This window comes from Synchiropus splendidus, chromosome 19 (genome assembly GCF_027744825.2).
Source record: "Synchiropus splendidus isolate RoL2022-P1 chromosome 19, RoL_Sspl_1.0, whole genome shotgun sequence".
NCBI classification, from domain to species: Eukaryota; Metazoa; Chordata; class Actinopteri; order Syngnathiformes; family Callionymidae; genus Synchiropus; species Synchiropus splendidus.
Window position 1 is genome coordinate 6091238 of NC_071352.1, and position 27723 is coordinate 6118960.

The 27723-nt window shown below is 43.0% G+C and overlaps 2 protein-coding genes across 7 annotated transcripts; one reads left to right on the forward strand and one right to left on the reverse strand.

The window, feature by feature from the left end:
• Positions 1-43: 43 nt before the first annotated feature.
• Positions 44-27599, reverse strand: iqck (IQ motif containing K). Of its 5 annotated transcripts, XM_053851702.1 has the most exons (13): positions 27547-27599; positions 27347-27442; positions 27186-27222; positions 26411-26482; positions 26247-26347; positions 25942-26050; positions 25770-25867; positions 25494-25546; positions 25336-25413; positions 25178-25262; positions 19986-20097; positions 16279-16532; positions 44-1126 (listed from the first exon to the last, which is right to left on the reverse strand). In XM_053851702.1, the coding sequence occupies exons 3-12, from the start codon at positions 27214-27216 to the stop codon at positions 16279-16281; spliced, it is 993 nt and encodes a 330-aa protein (XP_053707677.1). In that variant the 5' UTR covers positions 27217-27222; positions 27347-27442; positions 27547-27599; the 3' UTR covers positions 44-1126. The 5 variants fall into 5 exon arrangements, with proteins under 5 accessions (XP_053707677.1, XP_053707681.1, XP_053707679.1 ...); XM_053851706.1 differs by having other exon boundaries at positions 26247-26345; positions 27347-27586; XM_053851704.1 differs by having other exon boundaries at positions 27172-27222; positions 27347-27586.
• Positions 960-14409, forward strand: gprc5ba (G protein-coupled receptor, class C, group 5, member Ba). Of its 2 annotated transcripts, none has more exons than XM_053851699.1 (4): positions 960-1326; positions 8702-9736; positions 9915-10060; positions 11021-14409. In XM_053851699.1, the coding sequence occupies exons 2-4, from the start codon at positions 8704-8706 to the stop codon at positions 11063-11065; spliced, it is 1224 nt and encodes a 407-aa protein (XP_053707674.1). In that variant the 5' UTR covers positions 960-1326; positions 8702-8703; the 3' UTR covers positions 11066-14409. The 2 variants fall into 2 exon arrangements, with proteins under 2 accessions (XP_053707674.1, XP_053707676.1); XM_053851701.1 differs by having other exon boundaries at positions 9915-10036.
• Positions 27600-27723: the final 124 nt, after the last annotated feature.

The following is a 27723-nucleotide window of genomic DNA, read 5'->3' on the forward strand; positions in this document are numbered from 1 at the left end:
ACCCCCGCCCCTCCCCCCTCCTCCCATGCTGTCACTCTCCCAGCCTGCACCTGTCAGATTAGCCTCACATCCTCAGCTGCCACTCCATATGATACGGCTGCTTACTGGGCCGACCCACTTGTCGTCTGACTTTGCCTTTATTTATGAGTCTGCCTGTGAAAGTAAAAGTTTGTTGTGTGTGGGAATACAAGAAGGAATTGAAAGTTACAGACCTTTCAAGAGTTGGCTTGTTTGGCTATAAAATTAATGTGGAAGCTGTGCTAGAACAGGAAGCAGAACAAATAAAAATGTCGAAAATGCTAAAATCTTATATAGAAAGAGGCTTATTTTAAACATGGAAATAATGTATTAATGCAGTCATTTACTTGTCCAACTTGTTTAAATTGACTGCTAGAGTTTTTAAGCAACTGGTGTATTAAAATAATGTATCAGGAAGGAGACGATTTAACCTTCAAAATAAGAAACTCCTGATGGCCATAATGTATTTAATTATTTAACTGTACATTTAATTCGTAGAAATCCGAAAATCCCTCAGACAACTAACATAGTAACAGAATAAATCGTTGTTATAAAACCAATGACATAAAAAGGAAGTAGTGTTTCAAAAACAAACTTAGTTTTAATGTTATGATTCGCGTCATGGTAACCGAATGCGTAAACATATGTATAAATCAGTAGTCAACGATGACAGTTTCAGATTAGATTATTATTTTGAAATCCTGAACAGGAAGTTAAAATTTTTAACTGTCACTTTCTTCACTTGAGAAGTCGCTTACAAACACAAAGCGACGAGTGTGACGTTTAATGACGGTGTGAATTACTGTTGCTCGGTGAATTGTCCTTAAAATAATTAATAGGGACGTTTTACTCCCGGGCACGATTAATTTGGGGGGCGATGGCGGGTGTGTGTGTGACGTAGAGGGAGAGGGGGGGATTATACACACGGTATGCGGAGCGCTCGTCTGTGATGCATTCAGGGACGAGCGGGCGTCAGACCTGGACCTCCGCTCCGCGCGGCAGCAGAACCAGCGGATCACATGATTTCGAGTCTTTTTGCGTTTGGTTTCTTTGACGACTCCACCGCGGCTGCTGCAGGGGGAAACGTTCAGCGATGCGGACCACAGACCTGAGGATTTAAGAGGAAATAAAAGCGCCATCAGCCCGCGGTTCATCTGTCAAGTGTGGACTGAACCAGCGGTGCGGATCCTGGACCCATCTGGGCTGACTCAGTCCATGTGGACAGCCCTCTCCTAAAATGTGACACTTCTCGAACCGCATCACCAGAAACAGCTCTGCATCGTCCTTGTTTTGTTTACATCGATTAAGGTAGGTGCTGAATCGCAGGTTTGATTTTAGGATGGGGGCAGGGAGAGGGGTGTCTTGTGTGTGTGTGTGTTTGCCCATTTCGATGATCAACCATTTTGGAATATCTGATCATGATTGATGGAGGTCGCTTACATCTCTGCTTTAGCTTTGAAAAGCAGTGGTCTGAGAAAAGGCTGGGGTGATGACACGTCTGCTCCATGTGGCCTTGACCGTTCATATCTCTTTAGGATGCTATAGATGTGTGTGTGTGTGTGTGTGTGTGTGTGTGTGTGTGTGTGTGTCCGTGAGTGTGTGTGCCACATTATTCTCACGGTGGCTGTGCCTCACCCCCACAATACATGGGGGGATAATTTTAGGGGGTGTCAATCACAGCTCCAGTCTGTAGCGTAGAGGTTAGATGTCATTCTTTATTTTTGGACACACACACACACAGCACCTTAGTAACAATGGTCTTACTGCAAACACACTCTTCTAGAACCCCCCGGGACCCTGCCGGCATTGTAAAAAAAGAGGGGGCGAAAAGAGGATTTTCTGAATGTGTGTGTTTGCATCGCTCCTTAGGTCAGCTAAAACCAGGGGCTCCCCCCCTTTTACTGGATCTGAACTGGACGTAGGTGACTTAAATACCCACTTGAGTCTAATTACAATGGAATGTATGGATCTGTCTTGGGTCGGTCAATACATGGAAGCAATGTGAGCCGCTGGACTGAGAGCGCAGTATTTGTGTTTCTCGCAGGACTATTTTGGTGTCCGGCCATTACACTATATTAAGCAGAGTGGAGCTGTTTATTGTCAGGATCCCCTTTCATGAGACGGTTAGTTTAGTTCCTCCTGGGAAAAAGAGGATGCCTCACTATCTCCTCGGGGCAGATGCCATATCGTTGTCTGGTTATTATGTGTGGCCGTTCTGCAAGGACAAGAAACAATTCAGAGTGTTTGTGCCAGAGCGTGATAAACGTGAGAGCCTGGTAGCAAGAACTGCACTGACACATGTTAAAGTTCACGATGACACCTACAGGTGATGCGCTGGAAGAGTTGCTAAAACATACTGTTTCTTCTTGTTGCTAAGTGTTGTGGATGTCATGCTGTTGAAAGCTAGTTATTAGCGAGTTAGCTTAATACGTGCATACACAACAACCTAAATCTAGTTTCCTGGAGGAAGAAAATGGAGAAATATTTCAGTTATTGTCTCGATTTAACCAATAGCGTCCGGCCACAACCACATTAGGGAGGGTCCGGTTTTCTCACAATTCTGTTACGCCCCAAATCCTGGTTTCACAATCCAGGGTTAGAGCTAAATGCTAGCTTACTTTATGTCTATTAACCAGCGTAAGCACTGACCGAATCAACACTTCGTTTTCGCTGGAAAACAGAAGAGGAAGAAGGGGCGGAGGAAATGACGTCGCACCCGTTTGCTAAACTATATGATTGGTCAATGACGGAACCGCTCATGCGATTTATCGGACTTCAACAAGTTGAGAGTAGAACGAAAATAGATTTCGCATCAACATGGGTGAAATCCCTGCCTACTGTTTATTAGCATTTTCACTGTCAAACTGTGTGAAAAGTTGAAATATTCATATATGAAACTGATGCTATGTCTTCACTCAAGTTTGGGAAGAGTCCTCAGAGTCTTTAAAATGGTAGTTTAGCTAGCAGAATTCACTCCTTAAGTTCTAACACAGCATGGCAGGGAGGTAAGTAATGGTTAAATACAGGCCCTCGGGGGAGTAAACACTACGGTCACGACACACACTTGATGATGTGACTCCACTGTGATCTTCAGGAACTGAAGTTTCAAGTACGAGACTTGTGCGTCATTGATCAATTGACGGTTGCTAGATGTCCTCCGTTTAAGTCAAGAAGCTCCATAGGAGCTCGGGGTGAATTCTAGTTAAGGTGTGTGGATATTTTGAAGCTTAAAGGAGATGCTCAATCATAAAATGAGGAGGAAGGTTGTATGGGGATAATAAACATTGGCACTGTTAATTGCCAAGTCAATTAGCATATGGTCGTGCTGTGAGCCCAGTCTTATGCTAATGAGGTCTAATGAGGATGGCCAGGGATGTCTGTAGACACAGCGTGGAATGCTTCCGCAGTGAGAGTCTAACTCATCTCAGGAGGGATTTTAGTCTGGCTTTCTCTTGTACAACAATCCAAATGGAAGTGCAGATGGCAGCATGGAACACTAGCTGTGGTATACATCAATGAGGGCAACTGTCACGCTAACCTGCGTATTGTACTGCGCCTTTAAAGTCATTGTGTTTATTCCAAAATAAGCAAGAAAGACAGCAAGGCTGACAAGAACCAGCTACATAACTCTTCAGAGCATGGAAGCCAATTATAGTCATCGCTGGAGGCAGGAGGTTCAGACAACAAAGATGATTCAAAGAAGGGAAACTAAGCTCGCAGACAGGCCGCAAGAGTTTTCGTACCAAATGATTGCGCGTGCACGGCCTGGCTGAAATGAACATAACTGTCATCAGCGGCCTTATGTAACTGATAGGAAAAAAAAGGTTGAGGAGTGTGGACTCACGCGGTGACCTGGGTCGCTGTTTTGACTCTGGATATTTACACCTATGCTCCAAGTTGTCTCAGAAAAAGACAGTCAGGAAACTAAAGCTGGTCGTTACACTGCAATAATCCTCGCAATTATCACCGTGGTAATTAGGCGGCATCTGGTTCTGTGCTGTTAATTACAAGAGCTTGTAATTGTACATTTGCCTATGCTGCCTGGAGCTGCTCCCAATGAGTGTTTTTTTGGGGGGGGACTAAGCTCAGTAGTCGCTGCACTACACAGGACGGTCTGCATGCTGCAAGTATGCAGCCTTTTTGTGAGTGAATGTTACATTCACATGCAAATTGAACGAGCATGCGGCTGCCAGCTTGTGTTTGTGAGAGTAACAGGAGCTATGTGCAGAATGCACAATAAGGCGAACCCCTTAATGCCAGAAGGCTGCTTGGCACCGAGGGAAGACGATGCCGGAGAAACAGCAGCCATGCAGCAGAACTGGCAGAGGCTAGATTCATCCCCCGTTACATAAGACACAATGAAGACATGGAGGTGGGGTGAGAAGAAGAAGGGGAATACAAGCTGAAATGAAGGAAGAAAGATCACGGTACGTTGGAGCGAGAGGTTGTAGCGAGGGTTGGCGCATCCTTAAAAAGTAGGAGAGAGGCACGACTGATATATGTGCTGACACTAGAATCCAAAAAACTATTTTGGATGAGGAAAGGATGCACTGAGCTGAAATGACAGTGAAAGTCCTGGATAGAGGGAGGCAGAAGAAAAGAGGAGATGCTCTGCTTGAGGCTGGGGTCTGTTAACCTCAAGCTTAAGACAATGTAGCGTTTTTCTAAGCAAAAACAAGTACTCTCCTGCCTGTCATGGCATAGACATTTTGAGCAACAAAGGGAACTCCTGAGAAGTTCCTCAAGATGTCATCATCTCTGCTGATGGTCAGAGGTTTGGAGCATCGTCTATTCTATGAATATGCAAACTACGATGCCAAGCTATACGCTAAAACAAAGTGATCCTTTGATGTCTCACCAAGTCTTTCTTCCCCAATGATTCTCACATCCTACTTACAAATGAAACTCTCAGCTGAAACCCCTTTGCTTGAGGCTAGGTCTTGTTGTGCAGATGAGGTTAGCATTCCATTGGTTTCCATGGTGTCAGGCATAGAAGCAATGATCCTCATTTATGCCACTTCACACTGATCTAGTGATGAGGGCAACAGAACCTCCACATCTGCCCTGGTTCCGTGAAGCCAAAGATCGACCCGCATCCTAAATAGGCTCTAAAATGTTAAATACTCATGAATGGTTTGGGAGTTTGCGCATCTAGTTAACATGCCTGAACCGCCACTAGCATTTCTCCTGCAGCTTTCAGTTCAGTGCTCAGCCAAGTCGCACTCGAAACGCCGCCGGAGCAACCATCTGTGCAAGACCCCGGGTGAGCAAGTGAAAGAGTGGTCACTAGTGTGCGCCAGTCTTCCTCCCTCTTGCTGTGTGCGTTTTGCGCATTCCGCGCTCGACTGTTTGCCTTTACAGTCTTGGTCATTAAAGAGCGACAAAGACGGCGGCGAAGACAAAAAAGACAAGAGCGACAGGGGAGGAGCTGTCCACTCAGCTTATTGTGGATGAGTGAGCTTGCTCTAGTGTCTCCCTGCGTGTGACGGTCTGTAACCATGGTTATCAGGGGAAGATAAGAAAACAACATCACATTGAGAGAAAATGTATCCATCCAGCGTGTCTCCCAAGTAAAAATGTCTTTTTGTCAGCAAGTGTGTTTTGGTGACTCATCCTTCTGTAAGCGCTACCACAGTCCTGTAATAACCAGCGGCTTTGAGCTGCTGCAACAAAAAGGGAAGGACATGCCGGAAACGACAGGAAGAAGGCTGGAATTATAGCAGGAAGCAGGGGAGCTAAGAGTTTGAGTAATGAGGAGGCATGGAGAGGAATTTTAGACGGTGCAGGTCTCCAAAGGATAGATGAAAGCGTTCTTAAGAAATGAATATGCACAAACCTCTCATCTATATGCATTAATTCAATTTTTGTCTTGCCTTTGGGGGCAACCAGGAATGTTAAAGTTGTAAACAACACATGGAGTCATGAAAAGTCTGAGATTAGCTATTATTAGTTGTGGCCATCAGATGAAGGTTGAATGTGACAGTTCTGTAATGTAATATAGGTAATGGCGTCTCTTAGAGCTGCTGACATGCTGGAAACGTTTGATAATGGATGCCCTTTCTTTTGGCCAGCGATGGTCTCACTCACAGAAAACTTTTGTGTCCCCTAAACAACACTACACCTTTAGCAACTGTGCTGCTGCTGCATCAACTGATAACAGGATGTGTCCAACTGAGTTAGCACCAGAATGACGCTGGATGATGAGGCACGGTGCCAAGACATAAACCCGACTGCAGGTGCTTATAAGCACCAAGTCCAAGCACCAAAAATGAGTAAAATGTTAAAATTTTTACTAAGCGTATGATCATAATCGAGGGAAGAAGAGGGCTGTGAGTTTCTCACGCTTCAGATAACCTCTTGAAATATCCACTCTCAATAAGATCAGAGAGTTAGCGCAAGGGAAGAATCTATGAATCTATAAGTGAATTTATTCTGATGGCAAGCATTTTTCTACTCCCAAAATATGAAAAAAAAGTTTTGCAAAAACTATGAGCACCATAATACAAAAGACTAAACGTATTGGTTCAAATATGAAGTACACAAGCCGTGCTGTTCACGGTTTAGACCCAGTTGATTTAGGGAGAGCATCTCTGGTGCAACTAAATGGTTTGAAAATCCAGTCAGCTCATTTCACTCGGGGGATATGCGGCTGTCTGGCCCACTTTACCAGTGCGCTGCAGGGACCGCGTCTGACCTGTGACTCTGGCCGATGTGTGCTTAAATCTAACCGACTTACTGGAAGAGACTGAACGCTGAGGACATCCAGCCTGCTTCCGATGGAATGTAAACATTGTGGCGGAGACTATTCGTAGTATTTTCTAAATCAGAACTACAGTGAAGTCCTGTGCGACAATTTTGGAGGACGAGGGGGGGAGGTTGTTTAAACGCATGAGCCAACTTGGAAAGACTTTACTGGAAGTAGAGTGTGGTTCAGAGACAGTTGACGGAAGACAGGCGTGAATTGTGCTCATTTCCGCAGAACCTTGGAGTATAAATTGATCATGTTTAAAAGTTTGTCAGGAAAAGCGACAGCACAGATCTTTCCTGCACGGACATCAATAACACAGAGGAATGTGTGCGTGTGTGTGTTAGTGTGCACCTGTCTGGTGTCGGAGATGAATAAAAGAAGAGCAGACACAGACAACATTGATTTTGCGCACTGAGTGCTGCTGTTCATTTATTCGGATGCTGTTGTTCGCAGGGACACTTCTCTGTGGGACTGTTTGTGCTGCAGGCTGTTGCGTGTTTGGCTTCTCTGTATAATTCATTGTCTGGCACTAAGATACCTCAAAGTAAGTCAAACTTTGGTCTCCAGGTTCCCGGTGGAAGGTGGTTAACTGCACAGATCATGGACATATGTTGACAGGTGTTCGTGGAAAAGTGGAAAGTCGCTATGACTTGGGTATAGACCCGACTGGAGTTTGTAAACAGGGATGATGTATGAATAGGTGTGCATACACTTTGCCAACGGAAGTGTGGCGGAGCTGTTTGTCAAGCTACGTGAGAGGACTACACATAAAGACTGCAAATTTTATGAGCAAAGACTCGGATGAAAAAACGGATCCAAACCCGGCAACATCTGTCAGGGTCATATCTGGATGCCGACCTATGGAGCTTTAGTCAGAAAGTGGGAATATAGTATGGGGAGGAATATAGAGGTGGGCAATTAAACGTCCTAAGGGGCCAGGTTATATACTGTGACCGTTGAGAGGTGGCGTCAAACCCAAAGAAAGCAGGGCACGAGAACATTGAAAATAAAAATCAAGTGATGACATTATGTGTGATTATGAAATTACACTTTAAAAATGCACATAAAATGTTGGTTTGTTGTTACGTTTCAAAATCTGCTTTTAATGCTGATGTATTTGAGGGGACAAGAAATACTCCTAAAATAGCCAACGGAAAAGACGGACAATAAAGAAAATTAATCAAAGTTATGTTTCATCATAATGAAAAAACACACAGAGTTTATATATATATATATATATATATATATACACACTACTATAAAACACAAGTTTTTACAGTCATATATATATACTCTGACTCCAGGGGGGCCACATAAATAGATTCAAAGGGCCACATTTGGCCTCCAGGCCGCACTTTGCCTGGGTCTGGTATAGGGTGTGGTCAGGTCTGGATTGTCAATAGCACTGATTTACACACATTTAGAAAAATGCTATCTACTGAGTAGATAAAGTCAAATCAACCGCTCTCACTTGGGCCACATCCATCATGTAAGCGCTTACACCACTTAAACCAGCCGTAACGCACTGCAACATTTTCAGAGACACCTCTGAGCGACACATACTTTGGGGATGTTCAGGAACACAGAGAAGACGGAGGTTCACTGTCACCCTTGGAGAGGTCCTGTTACAGTGTGAAAGGTTTTTTTTCCTTTTCTGAATGCTTAGTTTATTTTTATGGGGCTTTTTGTACGGGCTGCCATCATTCACCTTCAATGAACAGCCACCTTTGTTTCATCTGTGAAACTCAGCAGCAGCTGATTGTCTGCATTGTCTGCCTCTGGAGATTTAGGAGGTGGATGATTGACAGCCTGTCTTTGTTGCTTTGCAAACATTTATAATCTAATTACTGACTTAACTTATCCTTTCTCCCCCCACTTTTGTGTCTCTGTCTATCCCTCTCCGTCACCTCCCCCACCATCCTGGCGCCTGTACAGACATGGCACTTCTCCGGGTTCTTCTCCCACTGCTGCTGCTGAGTGTTTCCCACCTTGCTAGCAGTCAAGACCTTGACAGCTCAGAGGATCTCCCCAGAGGCTGCGGCTGGGGCATTGTGCGACCCTACACACTTCTCTGTGACCTGGACTCCATATGGGGGGTGGCTGTGGAGTCGGTGGCTGCTGGCGGAGCTCTGACCGCCATCTTACTGGCCTTAGTCCTCCTTTGCCGTTTACGCCACATAAGTGAGGGCGAAAAGCGCAGTGGAGTGGGACCCATCCTCCTGCTTCTCCTCGGGGTCCTGGGTCTCTTTGGTCTGAGCTTTGCATACCTGATTGAACAGGATGAGTCACTGTGTTTGATCCGCAGGGCCCTTTGGGGTCTGCTTTTTGCTGTCTGCTTCTCCTGTTTGCTGGTCCAGGGTGTTCGTTTGCGCAGAATCGGTCGGGAGCGCCGAAGCCCCGGGGGCTGCGCCCTGACGGGCCTGGCACTGGGTTTGAGCGCAGTGCAGGGCATTATTGCTGCTGAATGGCTTCTTCTCACTGTGCTCAGAGAGGGACGAGCTGCCTGTCAGTACCTTCCCCTGGACTTCTCACTAGCCTGCAGCTATGTGCTGGCCCTTCTACTAGCAGCCATGATTGCTGCCTCCCTGGCACTTTGTGGGAAGACAAGGCAATGGCGCTGCAATGCCATCTGGTTGCTGGTGGCCTGTGTCCTGTCACTGCTGCTTTGGGTGGCCTGGGTGGGCTTCTATCTCTATGGCAATGAATATTTGGGAAGGTCCCCTGACTGGAATGACCCAGCGTTGGCCATCGCTTTAGTCGCTCAGGGCTGGCTCTTGCTGATCTTCCACGCCATTCCAGAATCCCACATTTGCCTGAGACCCCCACCACAACCCACTGCCCCAGATTACTTTGACACTTCCCAGAACTCCACGCGGATGAGGGAGACAAGCTTTGATGAAGACATCCCACTGTCTCACAGGCAGTTTGTGGAGAACCAGGGTTATGGATACAACGACGAGAACACTGCAGGTGAGCGGCCATCCTTGACGAGACAACTTAATCTGAGGGTACTTTGCAGGGCAGAGTAATGGTAGAAATGTGCATGTCCAGAGAAAAACTGAGCAGGAAGTGTCCTTGTCTAGCGGAGAGAGAAATGGATGTGAGTCAGAGTGAGCAATTTCCAACTGCTCTACTTCTTCCTCGCCAGGCCTGAGGAGTGGTGGCGGTGCTGGGCAGCATAACAGCAGCGGGGGCGCCAGACCCAGCGCACCATTTCGCAGCAACGTCTACCAGCCCACTGAGATGACCATGATCCTGAACGGGGGAGCGGTGAGTACATCCTCCCAGTCACAGGTACACGCCGCTTACATGCCTCTCTCATCCGGCCGCCTCCACAAGACTGCATGCACATTTGTGCGTCCCACCTCTGCACATGAATGAGGAGGTGCGAGAGCACATGCGATAAAGCACATCTCTCAGTGGAATGTATTTTGTGAACATGCATGGAATGGTCTTTGGAAATTACAGTTTTTCATCTAACATATGTGAAGTCTACATGGACAGTAACATGCTTGTGAAACCAATCCAAAGAAAATGGTCATAATTGTTGGCTCGGGTAGTCCTGGTGTTACTACAATTCTACAAAATAGGAGATGGTACAACTAATAGATAAAGAACTAAGTAAAGGACAAGTGAGTCTTGAAAAAACAATGTCTAGCTTAAGTCTACCTTAAGAGGGGTAGGATTTTATCTTAAACTTGAGACGTCACATTATTGCTGTCCATGTAAACGTAGTCACTGATACGACGTCGCTATCTCTCACCGAGCGATGCGGCTAGCGACAGGACTTTCATTTTGCAAGATAAATGGGCACACTGGCTGGCACCGGTGATCCATTTCTATGCCATCATGTTGCAAATTGAGCCTCGCACACTGCTTGAAGAGAAAACGCTGAAGCTAACACTATGCGCTGGCACGCGTCGTGCACTACTCACATTTAGCTGACAAAGGGTGGTTCTGAATGTTTTTGTGTTCCTTTGCCTGCACACAGAAGGTGTTCGTATAATGGGCACAAGAAAGTGCTTTGCACAAAGTCATCAAATATGAAACAAAGAAATAAGGCCATTTAAAAACACCCGTTGAACAAAGTTTGGTAGCCGTCACCTCACAAAACAACACTAGTTATGTTTAACAACTGCAAATGTAAAGATAAAAAACATCCTATGGAGTGTTCACATTCATGAATATTGTGTTTAAACAGGCTATATTGGGTCAACACCAAACTAAACTATCCCCTTTTTACCTCCCCTGCAGGTTCCCTCAGCCCCGCCCACCTACACCGGGAGGCAGTTGTGGTGAGCAGAAAGTGGAGGAAATTCTATTGTACACAAGGATACAAAGGAGAAGGAAGCGAGGATGGGGAGGGAAGAGATCGGAATGAGGGTCCAGCCTGGTTGGAAAGAACTAAAACTCCGACACCAACGGGATCCTTCCCTTCTGTGTATAGACACTTATAACACTGACTACGTGCCAATCAACTACTGTACGAGTGTGTGTGTGTTTGAGAGAGAGAGAAGTGTTTGGAGGACAGAGCCAAAGTCTTCTTGGGAACAAAATTCTCCAGAAGGTCTTTAAAAACTTGAACCAGCAAGTAGCAAAATACACCACACGCTGACTTGGATCGGAACAAACATCTGCTTTGACTACAGCACTGTAAGCACCCTTGAAACTGTGAAATCTGTCAATCGCTCTCTTCCTTTCGATCAGGAAGTCTTTTCCACTGCTTCCTGAGTAGTTGGTGGAAACATTTTGGCTCTGTCCTCCATCCATCTGGAGTAAAGATAGCACATGGGGGCTTGTACAGCTAAAGCAGTGCCCGCTTAAAAATAATCCAGCAGGTGTGAGCAGGGTATGGGAGTGTGTGTGTGCTCGGATTGTGCGACCACATCCATGAACACTTCCTAATTTCTCTGCACTGTCTGAATATATGACTCACCTCTCATGCATGGACACATAAGAAACATGGGATGCAGTAGAGGAGGAAAGGATGCTCATTGGACGATGCAAACGCCACTCAAAAGCGGGACGCTGCAGGTTCATGAATCTAGGTCAAACATCTTCAGTGGACTGAACCGGCCGGAAGAAAACTGTCACTTTATCTCAGTGGGAAACAGAGCGAGGAAACGAGTCCAATTCTTACTTCCTTAGTCTGTGTTTGTGTACGTCGCAAATCTGGACTCAACATTTCTGTCACTCCTGTCTTTTGGTGCTAAATCTGTCTGTTATTACTCTTCCTCAGTGCGGAACAGAGATGCAGACGCTTAGTGACAAAGAACGTGAGGATCTATAATTAGACAGGATTCACACGGCAAGTTAGAAAGACAGAGATCAGGTATAAGCTTATGCTGAGGACTGAAGGATGAGGCGAGGTAAGGAGGGAGGGGGCTTCAGGAAAAGGATGCAGGAGATGTATCATTTGTTTGGCATCATTTTGACCGCCTTCCCCGGAACATCACTTTCCATTCGACCTCAAAAACGCTTTCATAAAATTTTCAAATACAAAAAACAGCAGACCGCTGTGGTGAATGCTGCTGACACATTTCTTGCTGTTTCATTCACAATATATAATTCATGGGCATAGATGGGAAGCTGCCAGGCTAAGCATCAGCCCCTCAAGGACCATGGCTCAAGTCCCTGCCCCGGGTTGAGTTTAAGTATCTAGGGGTTTTGCTCACAAGTGATCACACATCCTCAGTCATGTGCAGGGTGAAGAAAGAGCTAAGCTCTTGCCATAGAAACAGGGTGAGAAGTTGAACCATTAGGGATCTCCATCGAGAGAGTCAAGAGTTGAGGCATGTCTCCCTTGCGAGAGATCCAGGATTGGGAGGAGGCCTCGGGGCTTGCCCTGGACACACTGAAGAGACTAGTTCTCTCAGGTGGCCTTTGGCTCAGGAAGTCAGAAAGTGTTGAGACATGTGGAATCTTGAGCTGTGCAAAAGCATTTCCAAAAATGTACATGGAGTTTATATATAAAGAGGTGCTCTTAAGACAGAAAGTACAGTACACCTATCTAGAAATCCACTGCTACGCCATGGCACCTTTAAATAGTAGATGCAAAGCTACATAAACAAAGGAAATTGAGTCATTTATAGTGAATCTCAAATGGAAGTGCATCGTCTCATCCTGCCAATTTGTGTACATAGTCATTTTGTACAGCTCTGCTCCTTTTTGTTATCATTTTTTAAAAACATTTTTTATGAGACACCAGCAGTTATATTTTTTATCTGACTTTATTGGCTTCATGTAAGCTTTTATTTATCCCACACTGGTGTCTTCACCCATCTAGCAGTTGTTTCTTTGCCAACTAGTTCATTTTCACTTAATAAAGGTGAAGGTTGGTTCTTATTTAGACTGAAGTTCAGTTTTTGCTGTAACAGCCATGATGATGATTTAGTTTGTTGTTTTTTTTTTTCAGTTAAAGAAAATGGCTGCAAATTAATTCTGGAAATGTGCAGTACACAATACTCATTGTGTGGTACCTGACATTAATCGATGCGAAAATGTATTCAGAGCTGGGCGGCATGTACTGGTGTAACAACATGATAATAATGTAAAATTGCTTCTTGAATTGAACAAACATATTAACACAAAAGTGAACACAGTCAGAGGTGGGCAGTAAAACAAGACAGTTGACTCCGAAAAACATATGCAAAAACAACAACAACGAGATAGGAAGTAGCCAAATGAAGAACCAGAGATGAAACATTTAACTGCCGACAACAAGCATTGATGTTGATTTTTGCTCTAGTAGACCAGATGGATACTGTATGCACATAAGAGATTAATCTGGTGGAGTGCATTATGGGATTTGTAGGATAAGTAGTGCGGTGCTTTATGAAATTATGTAGCCGGCCCAGGTTGCACACACCTATCCTACCCTCTACATTCCGCTCAGCCCTGGTAAAACAGTAACAGGTTGCAACTGTCAAGTTCACGTCACGCCCACTGTGTATTCAAAAGGAAGAGAACCATCAGATCAGATTTAATGCTGCTACATCAGTCTCTGTGTTGGCTGCCGGTTCCACAACATGAAGTGTCCTCAGGGTTTTGGAGAGTTCGCATGACAGACCAAACTGTAGAGTTTCAAGTTATGTGACTTCATTCACTCCATGTGAAGAACAAAAAAAAGGAAAGATGACATGACTTTGTTGATTTTGCACTTGTCAACTACCTATCTGTGCATGCTTCTCACCATTTCTACATGTAAGACCTTTCTCAGATGTACTTATGAAGACTAACTATTTATGTAAGAAGTCATGTGACAGCAATCCTGATTTCAGTGTTTCTCAGATGACACATTCAATGTCTGTGCTTTCTTAAACACTTTAAAGAAAAAAAAAAAGAACCGGATTGTTCTACAGTGTGCATAAAAATGGACTACAAGTCGGACAGTATGGTGGAGTTTGCACATATGTTAGGTTTGTCACCCTCCCTGGTTTTGACTTGTCCTCTCTCCTGAGCTGTCCTGCCGTCAAGACTGTTCCACCCGGATGCATACGTTCTACTGGTTTTCTGAGCTGTGACTGTGCAGTGACGCAGCATGCATATGTATAAAACTTGACCCCCTCGTTAGAAAAAGAAACAAAACTGTTAACTCTTTCTGTAACCGGAAAAAAAAGTTCAATAAAGGTGTCATGTTTGTAGCAAGTGATCTGACTTTTTCCACCAACGGTAATTCTATGTCTCTTAATAGTAATAACAACACTAGCTATTGCCTTCACAGTCTCAGAATCACAACATTTTTAACTCCATATAACAAGTACGCTGCCTTGGCTACCTGCGACAACAACAGCTCGCAGATAATCAGCTAGGCGCTACTACAGAAGTATCTTGATCAAATGCAGCCAAGAGCAGAGCCAAACGACAAAGCTCGATTTATGTTCACGCTTTTCCCCCCCAAGGTCATTGCTCTACCTTAACCTTGTTCATCCTCCCTAGTCACACCTATCCTCTTCTTCTCCTCTTTACCACATCCTTAAGTCACCATTAGCTCTCACAGCAAATCACTATATCATGCCCAAACATCATCATTCATGGAGACTTCTTCCACTGACCTGTGTAGCTGGGATTGACCCCAGCGAATTAGTGTCAGGAGTAAGTTACATGTATACTGTATCTGTTGACTTTCTACTCTGCAACCACCCCTCCTCCTGGAAGCTGTTTGATCAGGTTTCAGGCCTGATGCTGCTAGACTCTCCAGAGCTGGCGGCGAGATTAAATTTCCCTAAAATGAAGTGTTATCGCATCATGCAGTAGCAGCTGTCCCACAGGGATCCACATACCTGCAAACAAAGATACGCAAACCTACTCATGTGAGAGGTGGTCAGGAAAGTTGGACGGCTCGAGAGAGAATCGATGCCTGTGGAGCCTGGAGGAAACCAGACGTGACCTCTCAGGCCTGTCAGTAATGGATGGAAAACCTTCAGCGGAGATTAGATGAATCAACTTTCAGTCCTAGGAATATACTTTCTGGTATTTATAGTGGTGAGGGAGGGGAATTAACTAGACAGTCAGGGCAGCCGCTTATTTGCAAGTCAGATTTCTTGACTGCTGATCCATGGCATTTGGAAATGTTTGATCAGTGTAAGCTACAATAACAGACAGGGCACAGGAGGAGCGCGAAAAAAAGGAAAACAAACAGAGAACTGAGATGAGGAGAGGAAGATGGAACATTATGACACATGGCTATTTCTTAGGGCCTGAAATGCGCAGTTCAGTATGTTGGGTGAGGAATTATGTTCTGGAAATTAGGTGATTCATTTAGCTGTCATGAGTTTTGTTTTGCGAGCTAAAGTTAGCATCAATGTTTTTTTCTTTAAACTCTCAGATGACCTTGTAAAAACTATTATAAATATTGTGTTTTAATTATGAATGTAAACACTGATTCATGCATAAAAACACCGATGTACACCAATGAACATGTGTAAAGAATGAATAATTTATTCTAAATATGGTAACAGCCGTGTCATTTCTAGGGAAAATGAGGTGGAGTGCATTGTATAGTCATTATTCATAATGACACCACATTGCTCACTTAGGCAAGTAACACAACTGAAGACACAACATAAACAGAATTTTAGACTTGGCAAAATGTTAGATGTCATAAAATAACAGAAAATTAAAATTTTTCTGAATTCCCTAGCAGGTAAAATCTCAAACTTTACGACCATTTATTTCACTTCCCCGCTGACCTTAATTCCCAACTTGGATGAAAACATGAGGGCATATATTGGAAATGACAGGTTGTGAAATGTGATTTAGCTACGTTCTGATGAGCTTTCATCTGGAGATATGGAATCAACCGTGCAGACATTTTTATTTCCAGATGTGGACTCTGCTGCGGAACATTGATTCTCAGGAGAGGAAGCGCTCCATCAAACGGGCAATTAATCTGATCGGATTACGGGAAACGAATGTGATAAATCCCACCACAGTAACTGATGACAAGAGATTTTATGAGTCATCAATGTCTGAGTGTCCAATGTCTAATAAACTGTTAAATTAGCACTAACCTAGTGATGGCTGCTGGGTCGTGGAGGGAGAGACGACGATGCAGATAGACCTTTGTCTTCAGAGTCAGACAGCGCTTTCAGGGTCGGCTCCTCTATGTTGTGGACGGTCGGCATCAGCCGATCGTAGACATCAGGGGTCATCTGCGTTGTGGGAGTGTGCACCACTGTGCTCTGAGGGGTTGGAGAGACTACTTGGATGCACACGCCTGAGTTGGACGGCTCAGGGTCTTGTAGCTCAGCCAAGGCTGCGAACACTGGAGAGATAGAGAGAGAAAATACATTTATGAGACAATCAGAGTGATTTTATTTTTACTGTATTTCATTGATGCACTTCCACAGTACATGCTTTTCACTCATAGCAACACCAAGTCTTGAACTCCCCTAAAACAGTTGGTTTCGTTCTTTCACAGTGTCAAAGGTTGTGATGTTGTTTTGTATGGTGTCACAAATGTCGAAAAAAGGAAGCAGCTCCAGACAGCATGACTCAGCAGTAGTGACACTGCTACAGCTGTCTGAGCTTTTTCTGTGCCAGTGCTGCTACTGAGATGTACCCATCGGTTTACACTAGTCACTTTATCCAACTGTGGATAAATTTCAATTGAGCCTGCTTGAACGGTACAGGAACAGGTTGTTACATAACCCAGACCAATATGAAGACCAGTGAAGGCTTGCTGGTGTCCCATGCTAGGTGGAGCATACAGCTGTCTCTTCCACTACTGTGTGACATCATCACACCTTAAATTAATTTAATGGCAACAAAAGTGCCTCATGAAATGTAGATTTTTTCATTTACATTTCACCAGTAGTCGAAAACTAGTCATTTTAGCCGCAGTTTTGATCAATGCCCTCTGTTTTGTTTTTGTTTTTATTTCTTATTGCCTGGCAGATGACATTTCTCAGTCTGAGCTGAGGGAAGTGAAGCCTGGATATCCGTGAAGAAACTAGTACGTCCATGAGTCTGTAACAGATAAACTGTTGACGACAATGTTAATCCTGGGTGTAGCTTTCCCTTGCTGCCTTCCTCCTTGATGTCCATTTGAAGTGAAGGAGATACTCAAAAACATTTCAGTACTTTCTAATATAACGTAGATAATTGACAAATGAGAAGAGATTAACAGCATTTCCCATTTTCTAGTCTCATTTCGATTTCCAAATCTGGAATTTGATCTCGATGAATCATATTAAGACAGTGTGACGGATTGTAAAGGGATTCTTTCCGCTTTCTGAAACTACACAACCTCATGATGGCCAAGAAATGCATGAATCTCATTTAATTACAAAAAGGAGGAGATTATGACAAAGTGCACAGATATAAAAATACACATACGTACGTCAGCTTGTCAGGTCTGGTCAGTTATGACAGACAAATAAGATGCGAAGTAACATCCTCCATTATTCAGAACATCAAGGTTGTATTATTAATTTGGTGAAAATAGGGCAAGAACCCATTGCACTGAGTATAATATGTAAAAACTGACTCATCTGTGACTGCCTTCTCCAAAACTTGTAAACTGAAAATTGCTAAATAAATTCCTGGCATGATATTTTTAATAATGCAAAAGTGGAGCTTCCTTTCTATAATAAATGAAGGTGTTAAAAATTCAGACTCAATATAAGGAGACAAGCACGCTTCTCTGACCGCTTCAGTGGGAGCTCGCAAATCATGGCAAACGTACGACGTCAAGCAGTGGTCAAGGACGGCCGAGAGATTGATGAGCTGCAGAGAGCCGCACCTGTCCAACAATGTCCAGTGAACTTTGACCTGCCTGTTTATCCTCTCTAGGTCACTTTGCTCCTCATTGTTTTGGTATCTCCATCTTCTTGTTACAGAGGAGGCAGCAGAGGTATCACATTTAGGTCCAGTGAGAGCGCAGCTGCTGGATCTACTCAGCGTGCAAACAGGAGGAGAGGGGGAGGTGTGCGTGCTGCTTTCCAAAATAAGATCTCCTTCCATACCTATCCCCAATTTCCCAATGGGGGCCCTTTCACTTCGTTGCATACTACACAATCAACCAACCAACCAACAACTCTTCTGGCATTCCTAACTCAGCTAAGGTTCTTGTAATGGTGGTCAATGAGGACAACTTTGGGAAGAGACACTCAGTCACCCTCCACCCCAGCTGAGGCGATGTAGTCAAGCAGTATTACTGTGAATTCTCAGAGGACATGTATCCACCACAGCTGCATTATGAAGAGTCAGCCAAAACTAACATGATTTACGCTCATGATGAAGATACTGCTCTTGCTTCATCTACTATCTCTGTCTGTTAACCAAGACATTGTACATGAAGTGGTTGCCTCTTAATGCTTTAAGACTCAGAAGTTGTTTAAATGAACATATACTATAATGTTAGCTAGTTTAACACACTGAAGTTAAGAGATGAAATATAGCACTAGCAAAAACCATTTTGTTTAAAATCACTGGGCAGACCCATAGAGACATCAACCCACTGGAAACTCCTAAAGTCTTGCCAGACTTGTCTTTTTTAGGTCACTGTTTCCATAGCTTGTCCACAGATCCAGTTATTTAGCACCAAAAGGGCAAGACCTACAGGAGAAATAACTTTGACCAGCATGTCAGGTTTGAATTAGTTTCAGTTTGCTGAATCTTGAATGTACTCAAAGAGTTAAAATCATTTAACAGGTGTGTGTTCGCAAGTCTCCTTGAGCAGTGATTTCATGTCAGTCATGTTGGACATGGTCCTGCATTCTCAGCTGCTGCTGCGTCTTTCCTCTGTGCAATAACATTTAGATCTGCACACACTCAGCAGGCACACAGTCAGAGGCCTGACAAACTGTTATCACTTAACTCCATCTTCATCTTAGCTCTGTATCCCATCCCCTTCGTCATATGACTCCCCAATTCCCTGCCTCGGCTTCTTCGCCTCCACACTCTCACAGCAGACATTTTCTCTCTCCTTCACTTGGTATTTGCATTCTCACACTGCTACGCTTCTGCACTGTCCTCATTCTCTGCATGGCACCAAGAACTTATCCCTTTGACTGCAAAGTGCGTGCGTATGATCTGAAATTGCAATATCCTTTTTCATTTTAAATGTGTCATGCGACAGAGAGAGAAGACTTCATTGATAAGTCTATGAATCTTTGTGCGACTGAGAGTGTGAGTTTGGTGTCGATGATGTTTGCTGTGTGTGTCTGTCCTCTGAAGTCATGTCCTCTATACAAATAAACACCACTTTTGTGTGTTGCAGTGTCGTGTGGCACTCACTAATTTGTGCGTCAACATGTCCTTGTGTGTTTGTGCTCAATCACCTCTGCACTGATATAACGACATGTGTGTGTACATCAGAGTGACAGGAGAATGAATGAATGCAGTGTGTGGATGCAAAACTGTGCACATTTGGGAGGCTAGTGATCATGTCCTTGTGCATGCACACACAGTGTGTGAAAATGGGGCCTATGTGTCACTGGATACATATTGTTGCACACATCCTCCTGTGTGCATCTGCTTGTTCAATTTCACCTCTGCCCTCTTGTTGTGTACTAGCTGAAATTAGTTTGTTTATATCCATCACAGTGGAGAGGGAGGGAAATCATTGAAAAGATGGGAATAGTGTGATCGACAATCTTGATAGCGCGTCCTTGCTCAAGCAAGTGTCTCAGCCTGATGACTTGTGTGTTGGAGTGTAGTTTTGCTTCCACACAAATGGATTTAAACGTACATGCATCCATGTGATAATGCTCACCTCGGCGCTCGTGTTTGGTCCAGAATTGCCTCACAGTCTTGCCGATATCTCGAGTCTCTCTCAGTTCTCTTTGCCACTTTCGGAGTTCCTGCACATCTGGACGAGACCGGACCTGTAAGACAAACATACACTGCTTTATCTCTCCTGCCAATACCATCATGTGGGGGCAGGTGGTAGAAGCTTAACCCAGCTACATAGGAGAAGAAGCAGGGCACATCACGGACATGCCATTTCAAATAACCACTTGAACAATTTAGCGCTATCACTGGCAGGAAATTGAAGTGCAAATCCATGTAGCAAGGATCACTCAAAAAACAATTTGAACCCACAACCACCTTGTGGCTAGTGGAGTTCAACAGCTAGATTTAAAAGAATAAATTCTCACAGGAACAAGCAAACAGGAGCTCCTCTAAAGCACAATCTTCCTGAGCGCATCAGCTTTGCAGCTTAAATGTCGTCATAATAACATGTTTATCTTTGGTTAATGCTTAGTAGCTAACTCCAAGAATAACTAAGCTGTTATTACTTCCCCTCAAGAACAGACTTCTTTAACTTTTTCAACAGAGTCTTGTTATAAACCAGCAGAACTGCAATAAACTGGAATCTTCCTCTAAATATTTCTCAAGTAATTTGTTTCCTAGACTTTCTCTGTAATTAGTTTACCTAAGAATTCAATTGCGCCACTTGACCAACTGTTTCTCCTAAACTGTTTCGGTGTGATGCAACAATAGTGTAGCTGTTAACAGTTTTTAAGTAGGTCTGTTACACAATCTGTGGCTTAGAACTGAGGAGGGCTCCAACAGTCAATTCAGCAAGTGTCACAGCCATAGATATTGAAATCAGGGTCGAGGGTCGAGAGGGGTGGGAACTTGTTTGCTTGCCACTGAACTGTTAAATTTGTGGCCAAAAATAAACTGCAGTTTCCATGTGGCGGTTTTACTCCCCAACTGAGTCATGAGAAGTACAGACAAAATATTTAGCAGGTATTTTTAGCACACCAGCTTTTCAAAGGACGCGGACAGCTTGTGTATTAGTGCGCAGAGAAAAAGCTGAGTTGAGCGAGTCTGTGTGTTTGAAGGTTGTCTGTGTGCATCAGCACTACTGATTAGTAGGGGGAGGGAATGTTGTGACTGCACTCGTGAAGCAAAATCAGGGTCCTGTGGTGTGTGTGTGTGTGTGTATGTGTGGACATGAACTCTCCGCAGGCAGATACGCATCTAATCGCAATTTTCTTCACCTCTTTTGGTTAAAAATAACAATCTTTTTGAAATCCCTGCACATCACAGAGCACCTGAGCGAGTCTTGCCATGGTGAGTTAGTGTGGCTCTAGATTGGTCTGATAATACAAGCACGGAATGAAATAAGTGAAAGTAAACATGAAAGACACTTCACTCAGTTTGTTTCAATTTGAGAAGTTGTTTGTTGATTATGATGGAGAAAAAAGTAAATTCACTTACAAATGTGATAAAAAAAAATTAATTATTATAAAATCAGGCTACATACTAGTAAATACTTTGTATCACCATTCATATTATTTTGCTAAAAAATGGACCATATGGAGCGCTGGAGCTAATTCTAGCTACATAGGTTGAGAGTCAGCTAACACCCTGCAATGTTGCCAGTCTGTCACAGGCCATGTTCAAGACAGACACACACAAAGACAATTTAGAGTCACAAATTGACCTTCCAATGGGTTTGACCAGTGGGAGGAAATCAGAGTCCTATGAGGCATCTCTCATGCTGGAATTGAACCCACAAACTTTTTGCTGTGTACCTGCAGCACTAACCAAGTGCTTCCATTGTTATTATTATAATGGCTGTACAGAGCAGATGACATTTTCACAACACGGTCCTTAAACATGAACACATGGTGGTTTTTGGTTATTCTCTCACCAGCCATTTAACCAACTGCCTCATTTACAGTTGAAATAATCGATAAAATGATTCTGTGTCCTCAATACCAGCCCCTGTTTACACTGTGACCCCTATTCCTCCACTAAAGGGACAATCCATGTAACACACAATAAAGGAACAACCGCCTTAAACTACAAGTTTCCCTGCCGTGTCTCAGACAGTCTGTCCTCTGTGGGCAGATGACAGGCGGTGAATCAGAGCCACTGGCTACTGGACGTCCTGAGTGCATGTGACATATTTTCTGCATGAGTGTTGCTGCACGCCGAGCGCTTTTCAAACTATTCATCTATCACATCCCCGATCATTCAGCTGGAATCACGGACCTACTTCTGCTGCCACAGCTATCTGTGCATGTGTGTGTGCGAGCGCATTTCTCACATCCAGTTTATAGTGTGTGTCAAAGGGAATACAGATCACTAGTGTCACCGCTCCACTTCCAGAGTAACTGGGATGCTGACCACAGAACAGGTCAGAGCTCTTAGCTGACTGAGACATTAAAACATAAATACAAGTAGGTTGTAAATTGAATATTTTCCCCCTGTAAACTTAAATATAGTGTGCTTATTTATGTTCCTGATTTCAATTCATCACATGAAAACAAATTTAAGAATCAAACTTCCCAACTTATACACATTTATCCCATCACATGCAAGAAAAAAACAGGAGTTATACACCCTCTGTTAGCGCATCCACTTCCTCTTTACAGTTTAAAGTGACGTTTATTTATTATGTGATGATAAGAGAAATGAAATGATGACAAGTGAGACAAAACATACAGGATAGAATGTCCCGAAACTGATCCTGTTTAACCAGGAAAACAAATCTGATAAAAACATTTGGCTCCTTCAATGCAACAGAGCAAGAGGACCATCAGCCATTTATTCGTGACATTATGTTATGATGTCGGAGGCCATAGTCAACATGGGGTAAATGCAAATTGAACACAGTTTAAGTGACTTTTTAAAAGCTTTTTTTAAATGATGCTAGCAATAATTTATGGCAGCCTTGTATTAGCAAGCTGACACGGTTTTAGTTGAGATTAATAGACGCTCTCATTATGTTTGGCATTCTTATGTTGCTTTCAGGCGTCAAATACATTATATAAATCAGTATAATTTATACATTTATGTCATTAAGTGAATGTACAACCATAGAATCACACTATAAACGCCTAAGTATAAGACTATAGTGTCAGTTAATCCCTAATTTATGGTGAACTAGATCAAAAGTGAGCATTCCAGAGGCACGCGCTGCATGTTTCATGTGCCAACATAGTTGTACATTCATGAATGGATTAGAGTCGGGATAAGGCGTTCAGTGTAAAGGAGATTATGTAATATGTTTGGACCTCCACGGTTCAGTGTGAGTGAAACCAGAGACAATTGCATTATCTGGGTCATATATGTTAGGAGTGCATGCCTCTTTAGGCTTCAGTCTTTCCATCCGCGATGTTCATCAGTCTTTAATAATTAAGAAACATGGGTGTGTTTTTCCCATCGACCTCATGAGGATGATCTGTTGTTGCGCTCATACACACTAAGGCGCACATTCGCACAAACACCATTTGCAGTCTGAGCTGCGTCAGGGGGGTTATATAACGGAGGAGAATGTGTGAGAGTGAGGGGGATCAGTGTACACAAGGGCAGGATATAAAATGAACTGATTCATTGAGAGTATTCTCCAAATAAGTACAGCAGTTTAAATATCATGTGACTCTTTCTCTTCTTTCTCTGCTCAAGCAGAGTGACACCAGTGACTACTCACATGCTATCTGTAAAAGCCATTTTTAGGCCAGCTGACGCACGGACATGTGACATGATGATATGAACGCTCTCTCTCTGTTGCAGCACGTCTGCCTCACAAGTGACTGTTTGTCCTCTGCATCTATAACTGCTGCTTCTCTCCAGTCAAGGTAACAGCAGCCGTGATGTCACAGTACACCGGCTCCCCAAAATATCTACATATCGTGAATAAATCATGACCGACTGTGTCTCCAAGAGGCCAACTGAACCCGGATTGTGCAGTTTAACAATAGTATTGTCCAAAGCCACAGTTAAAAAATATTTGTTTCACCCTCACAGCTTCTACTGTCTCGTTTCTTTCATCTTTTTTTAGGCTTGTGTCTGTCTCAAACCTCTGAAGGAGACAGTCTGCATTGCTGGCAGTGTCCTCTTTACCGTCTTAGTAGGATACGTCTCACTACTACCTCCTAGCGTCAGCAGAAGGCATATATATTACAATCCTGATATGGTGCTGCCCTCTGCTGGTACAAGCGAGTCAGCAAAACTGGCACGTAGACTTGGAATTCAAGAGGCGCCTACGAAAAATGTTCATAGTAAATTAAATCTATCATTAATAGGTCAAAAGAAATTATGAAATAATTATTATATACTGTTACATTTAGAATAATTTCCCAGAAGAGTGCAATCGTTTAATGTATAGTATTCTGAAATAAAATGTAGATATTTTTCAAATCCTCTAAACAGGGTTGATCATCACCTCAAATATTATAATTTCATTTTATTACTTGCAAATATCCTTAGCCAATTTAAAACTAATTCACAAAAATGCACAAAACTACACATCCAAACAATGGTCCTTCGTGGACAGCATCAGCGATCTCTCCTCAGACAGATAGCTCGGCTAATGAAACCATCTCCAAAACCACCAGAACTAAAGCCAGCCTGTGCATTGAGGATAAAAAAGAAGACATAAGTACAGCCCCTTGCTTCCTGTTGCTGGAATAGGCTCCGGATTGTCTGATGATTTTGGCATTTATCTCCGAGAAGTGTCTGTGTGCAGTAGTATATTTATATCCCAACACCCACAGAGGAGGGATTTAAGTGATGACATAATCATGTCGCTGAACGAAATTGCATTTCTTGCACAAGTGTTGGCTTACGCAACATGATCACGCTCATATTTTTAACAACTCTTCATTTAAATTTAAGTCGTTTCTTGGTGTGTGCAGGGAGGAAATTGAGAATGTTGGATTAAAGCTTAAATCAAGCTCCTGCCAAAACAACAGAGGCATTTCTCTTAGGTTGCATTCGATCCATTTTTTATAGTCTGGCGTTGGTACCGGATAAGTTATTTCCGTTAATGGGGAAAGAAGGGCATGGAGACTTGGGAAAGAGGTAGGGGACACTATGGAGGGGGGACAACAAAGGACAATCAAGAAGCCCCTATATAGTTTTGAACTCTTCAGTGGCCGAAAGAAGACAAAGTACATACACTCATACAGTCGAAACCCAACTCCTGTATTGTGTGCCATGTACCTTATATCCTCTCCAAAAAGATTGGACGATGAGAGCAGCTTCAGTCTCAGTCAGCAGAAGGAAAAGAGGGATGGGAGGTCGTGGACTGTTCGGATGAACGATGTGGTTTGTATTTGTTTTACAATACAATTAATGCAACCCTTTGAGGTGACACTCACTGCAGGATCAGCCACTGCTTCACAAACGGAATATCATGGAATTCCACGGGTTCCTGTCCCACCCGGACGGGGTTGTGACTAAAGAAAGAGGAAAGAACTCATGAAATATGTTATATTAAGAAATAAAACGTGTGCAAAGTGAATCAATAGAGGCTTACTTGTAGAGCCACTCGATTAGGAAGTCACATGGATTAAACGCTGTTACTTTCCTCTGTTGTGAATGAACAGACAAGGTTTATATGCAACAGGATGTAAATATAAAGTGTGTCTCTAACACTTAAAAACGTATTTCTTCGTCCAGTCAAAGATCATTAATTAATATTTTTATATTTTCTCATGACTGGAAATATCTAAGGGTGAGGGGACGGTGTGTTAATACTCAATACTTAAAATACCTGGGTACTACTTCACACTATGGATGAGAAAAAACAGACCTCAAAACATCCACGCTTCGGTGCCTCCTTGAGTAATGCCTCAATTCCAGGGAGCAGGACTGGAAACACCTTCTGCTCCAGGAACTGTGTTATTGGACCTGACGCCCAAATAAAAAGTTAAAAAAAGAAAGAAATATTGAACGAAGAAAGGACAATGGTGTGGTGTACCTACAGTGTAGTTTTAGTGGTGTGGTGGACTTCAATGTGGGGATGTTCTGTTTGGAAAGATCCTGAACAGCGTTGAAGAGAAGAGGATGGAATGGAGGGTCTGCCACAGATCCCTGAGAAATTCATACAAATATCAGAAAGCAAATATTCTGAACACATTGCATGACAAAAGAATTTAGGATCGTATCAAAATATGAATAAAAAATAAAGGCTCAGAAGCTTAATTGATGCACCATCCCAGAATTCTTCCCCTATAGTAGATCGCAAATGTGCCAGACATACGCCCCACATCTGGAATTTCAATCATACCTTTTGTGGAATGTTGAATAAAGAAAAGATGCTCTCGCTGCTCTGGGGCGCCTTCTTCGTCTGTCGAATGCTCGGAGGCTTCGGCTTCTGTGCTTCATACTCTTATAAAAACACAACGTTCAAACATACAAACATAGAAAAATGACATTACTGTATCCTCTTACCCTCACATACAGTCTCCCAAAGGCTCTTTGTGGTTTGAGTGGCATCAGCCATATTCACTTGTGTATCAGCTTCTGCAGTTAACACGAACAGGTTAATAATTATTACAAATCATAAGTTGAACAAGAAATCAATGAATAATATTTTTTGTGATACGACAGCTATGAATTATTATGTGGCAAAATTATCCAGACACACACTGACACATTTAAGTGTCGGCTCATTCTTTTCATCTTGTATTTTTATTTTAATGGGTATATTGAGAGCTATTCCTGTCACAGTGGCTCAGAGTTAAGAATGAGAAAAACAACAACAAGACTCCATCAAAAAAAAAAAGATCAATAGGCCTGGAATAAACAGTACATTTTAAGAAAAGGAAGCAGGTTAAAAGAAGGCCATGTGTCATCAAAGAAACAAGATAAAGGACAATCACAAATAAGAAACTGGGAACTGTGGAACTATAGTTGGCTCTCTGAAGTCCAATCATGTTTAAGTTGAAATAGTCACTCACTTTTTAGACACAATGCCAATTTCAGGCCTGACCTTACTTATTTATGGCAGCTGTTTATGTACGCCATGATACCGAGGCAGTGTCACGAGCTAATGTTGCTAATGTACTTAGCATAAAGGAAAATGCCTTACGTAAAAATAAATGTTTGACTACGTTGACAATACTTTTAGTCAACAGCACTTTAAGAGAGACCTTATAATGAATGTCATTAAGTGAATAGATACTTAATACAAGGCAAATAATGTTTGATACCTGTTGACAGTTACCTGAAGTGAACGCCGGGCGAATAGTGCTCATTCACGTCTGTAAAAATGTAAAATAAACGCTTAACAATATGGGGAAAATATTTATAGTTTAAGCAAAACATTTTTCATTAGCATAATTGAGCATTTAAGATGAAAAGTGATGAAAAGATTTTGGCGGTTACCAGGGACTCGCGGGGTTTCCAAGGAAGTAGTACATCTGCTTCCGGTGTCGACGTCGTGAAGTCGCGTGTAATATAGTATATAGTGCAATATAGCGTCTTAAAAAACAAATATTAAAGCCATTAGACAAAGAATATGTTAATGGTTAGAAACGTGGCAAAAAAGGCTATATCATACGATGCCAGTAGATGTCAGTATATACCTTTTTTGATCATCTATAAACACTAGCCAATTTCACGGAGTTTATTATTTGAGTTGGTGAAAGTGACACTCTTTCGCACTGAATACGCCATTTTAATGGGATGAACGATATTTAGGGCCTTATAATACGCTTTCACTTCAAAAACATGTCAAAAGATTGACAACACCACTTGTGACT

Coding starts and splice junctions, on each gene's coding strand:
- gprc5ba (XM_053851699.1), top strand. CDS start 8,704: ATGGCACTTCTCCGGGTTCTTCTCCCACTGCTGCTGCTGAGTGTTTCC. Junction 9,737..9,914: donor CAACGACGAGAACACTGCAG/GTGAGCGGCCAT, acceptor CTTCCTCGCCAG/GCCTGAGGAGTGGTGGCGGT. Junction 10,061..11,020: donor GTACATCCTCCCAGTCACAG/GTACACGCCGCT, acceptor CCTCCCCTGCAG/GTTCCCTCAGCCCCGCCCAC.
- iqck (XM_053851702.1), bottom strand. CDS start 27,216: ATGAGCACTATTCGCCCGGCGTTCACTTCAG. Junction 25,868..25,941: donor CACACCACTAAAACTACACT/GTAGGTACACCA, acceptor TTTGGGCGTCAG/GTCCAATAACACAGTTCCTG. Junction 25,263..25,335: donor AAGCAGTGGCTGATCCTGCA/GTGAGTGTCACC, acceptor TCATCCGAACAG/TCCACGACCTCCCATCCCTC.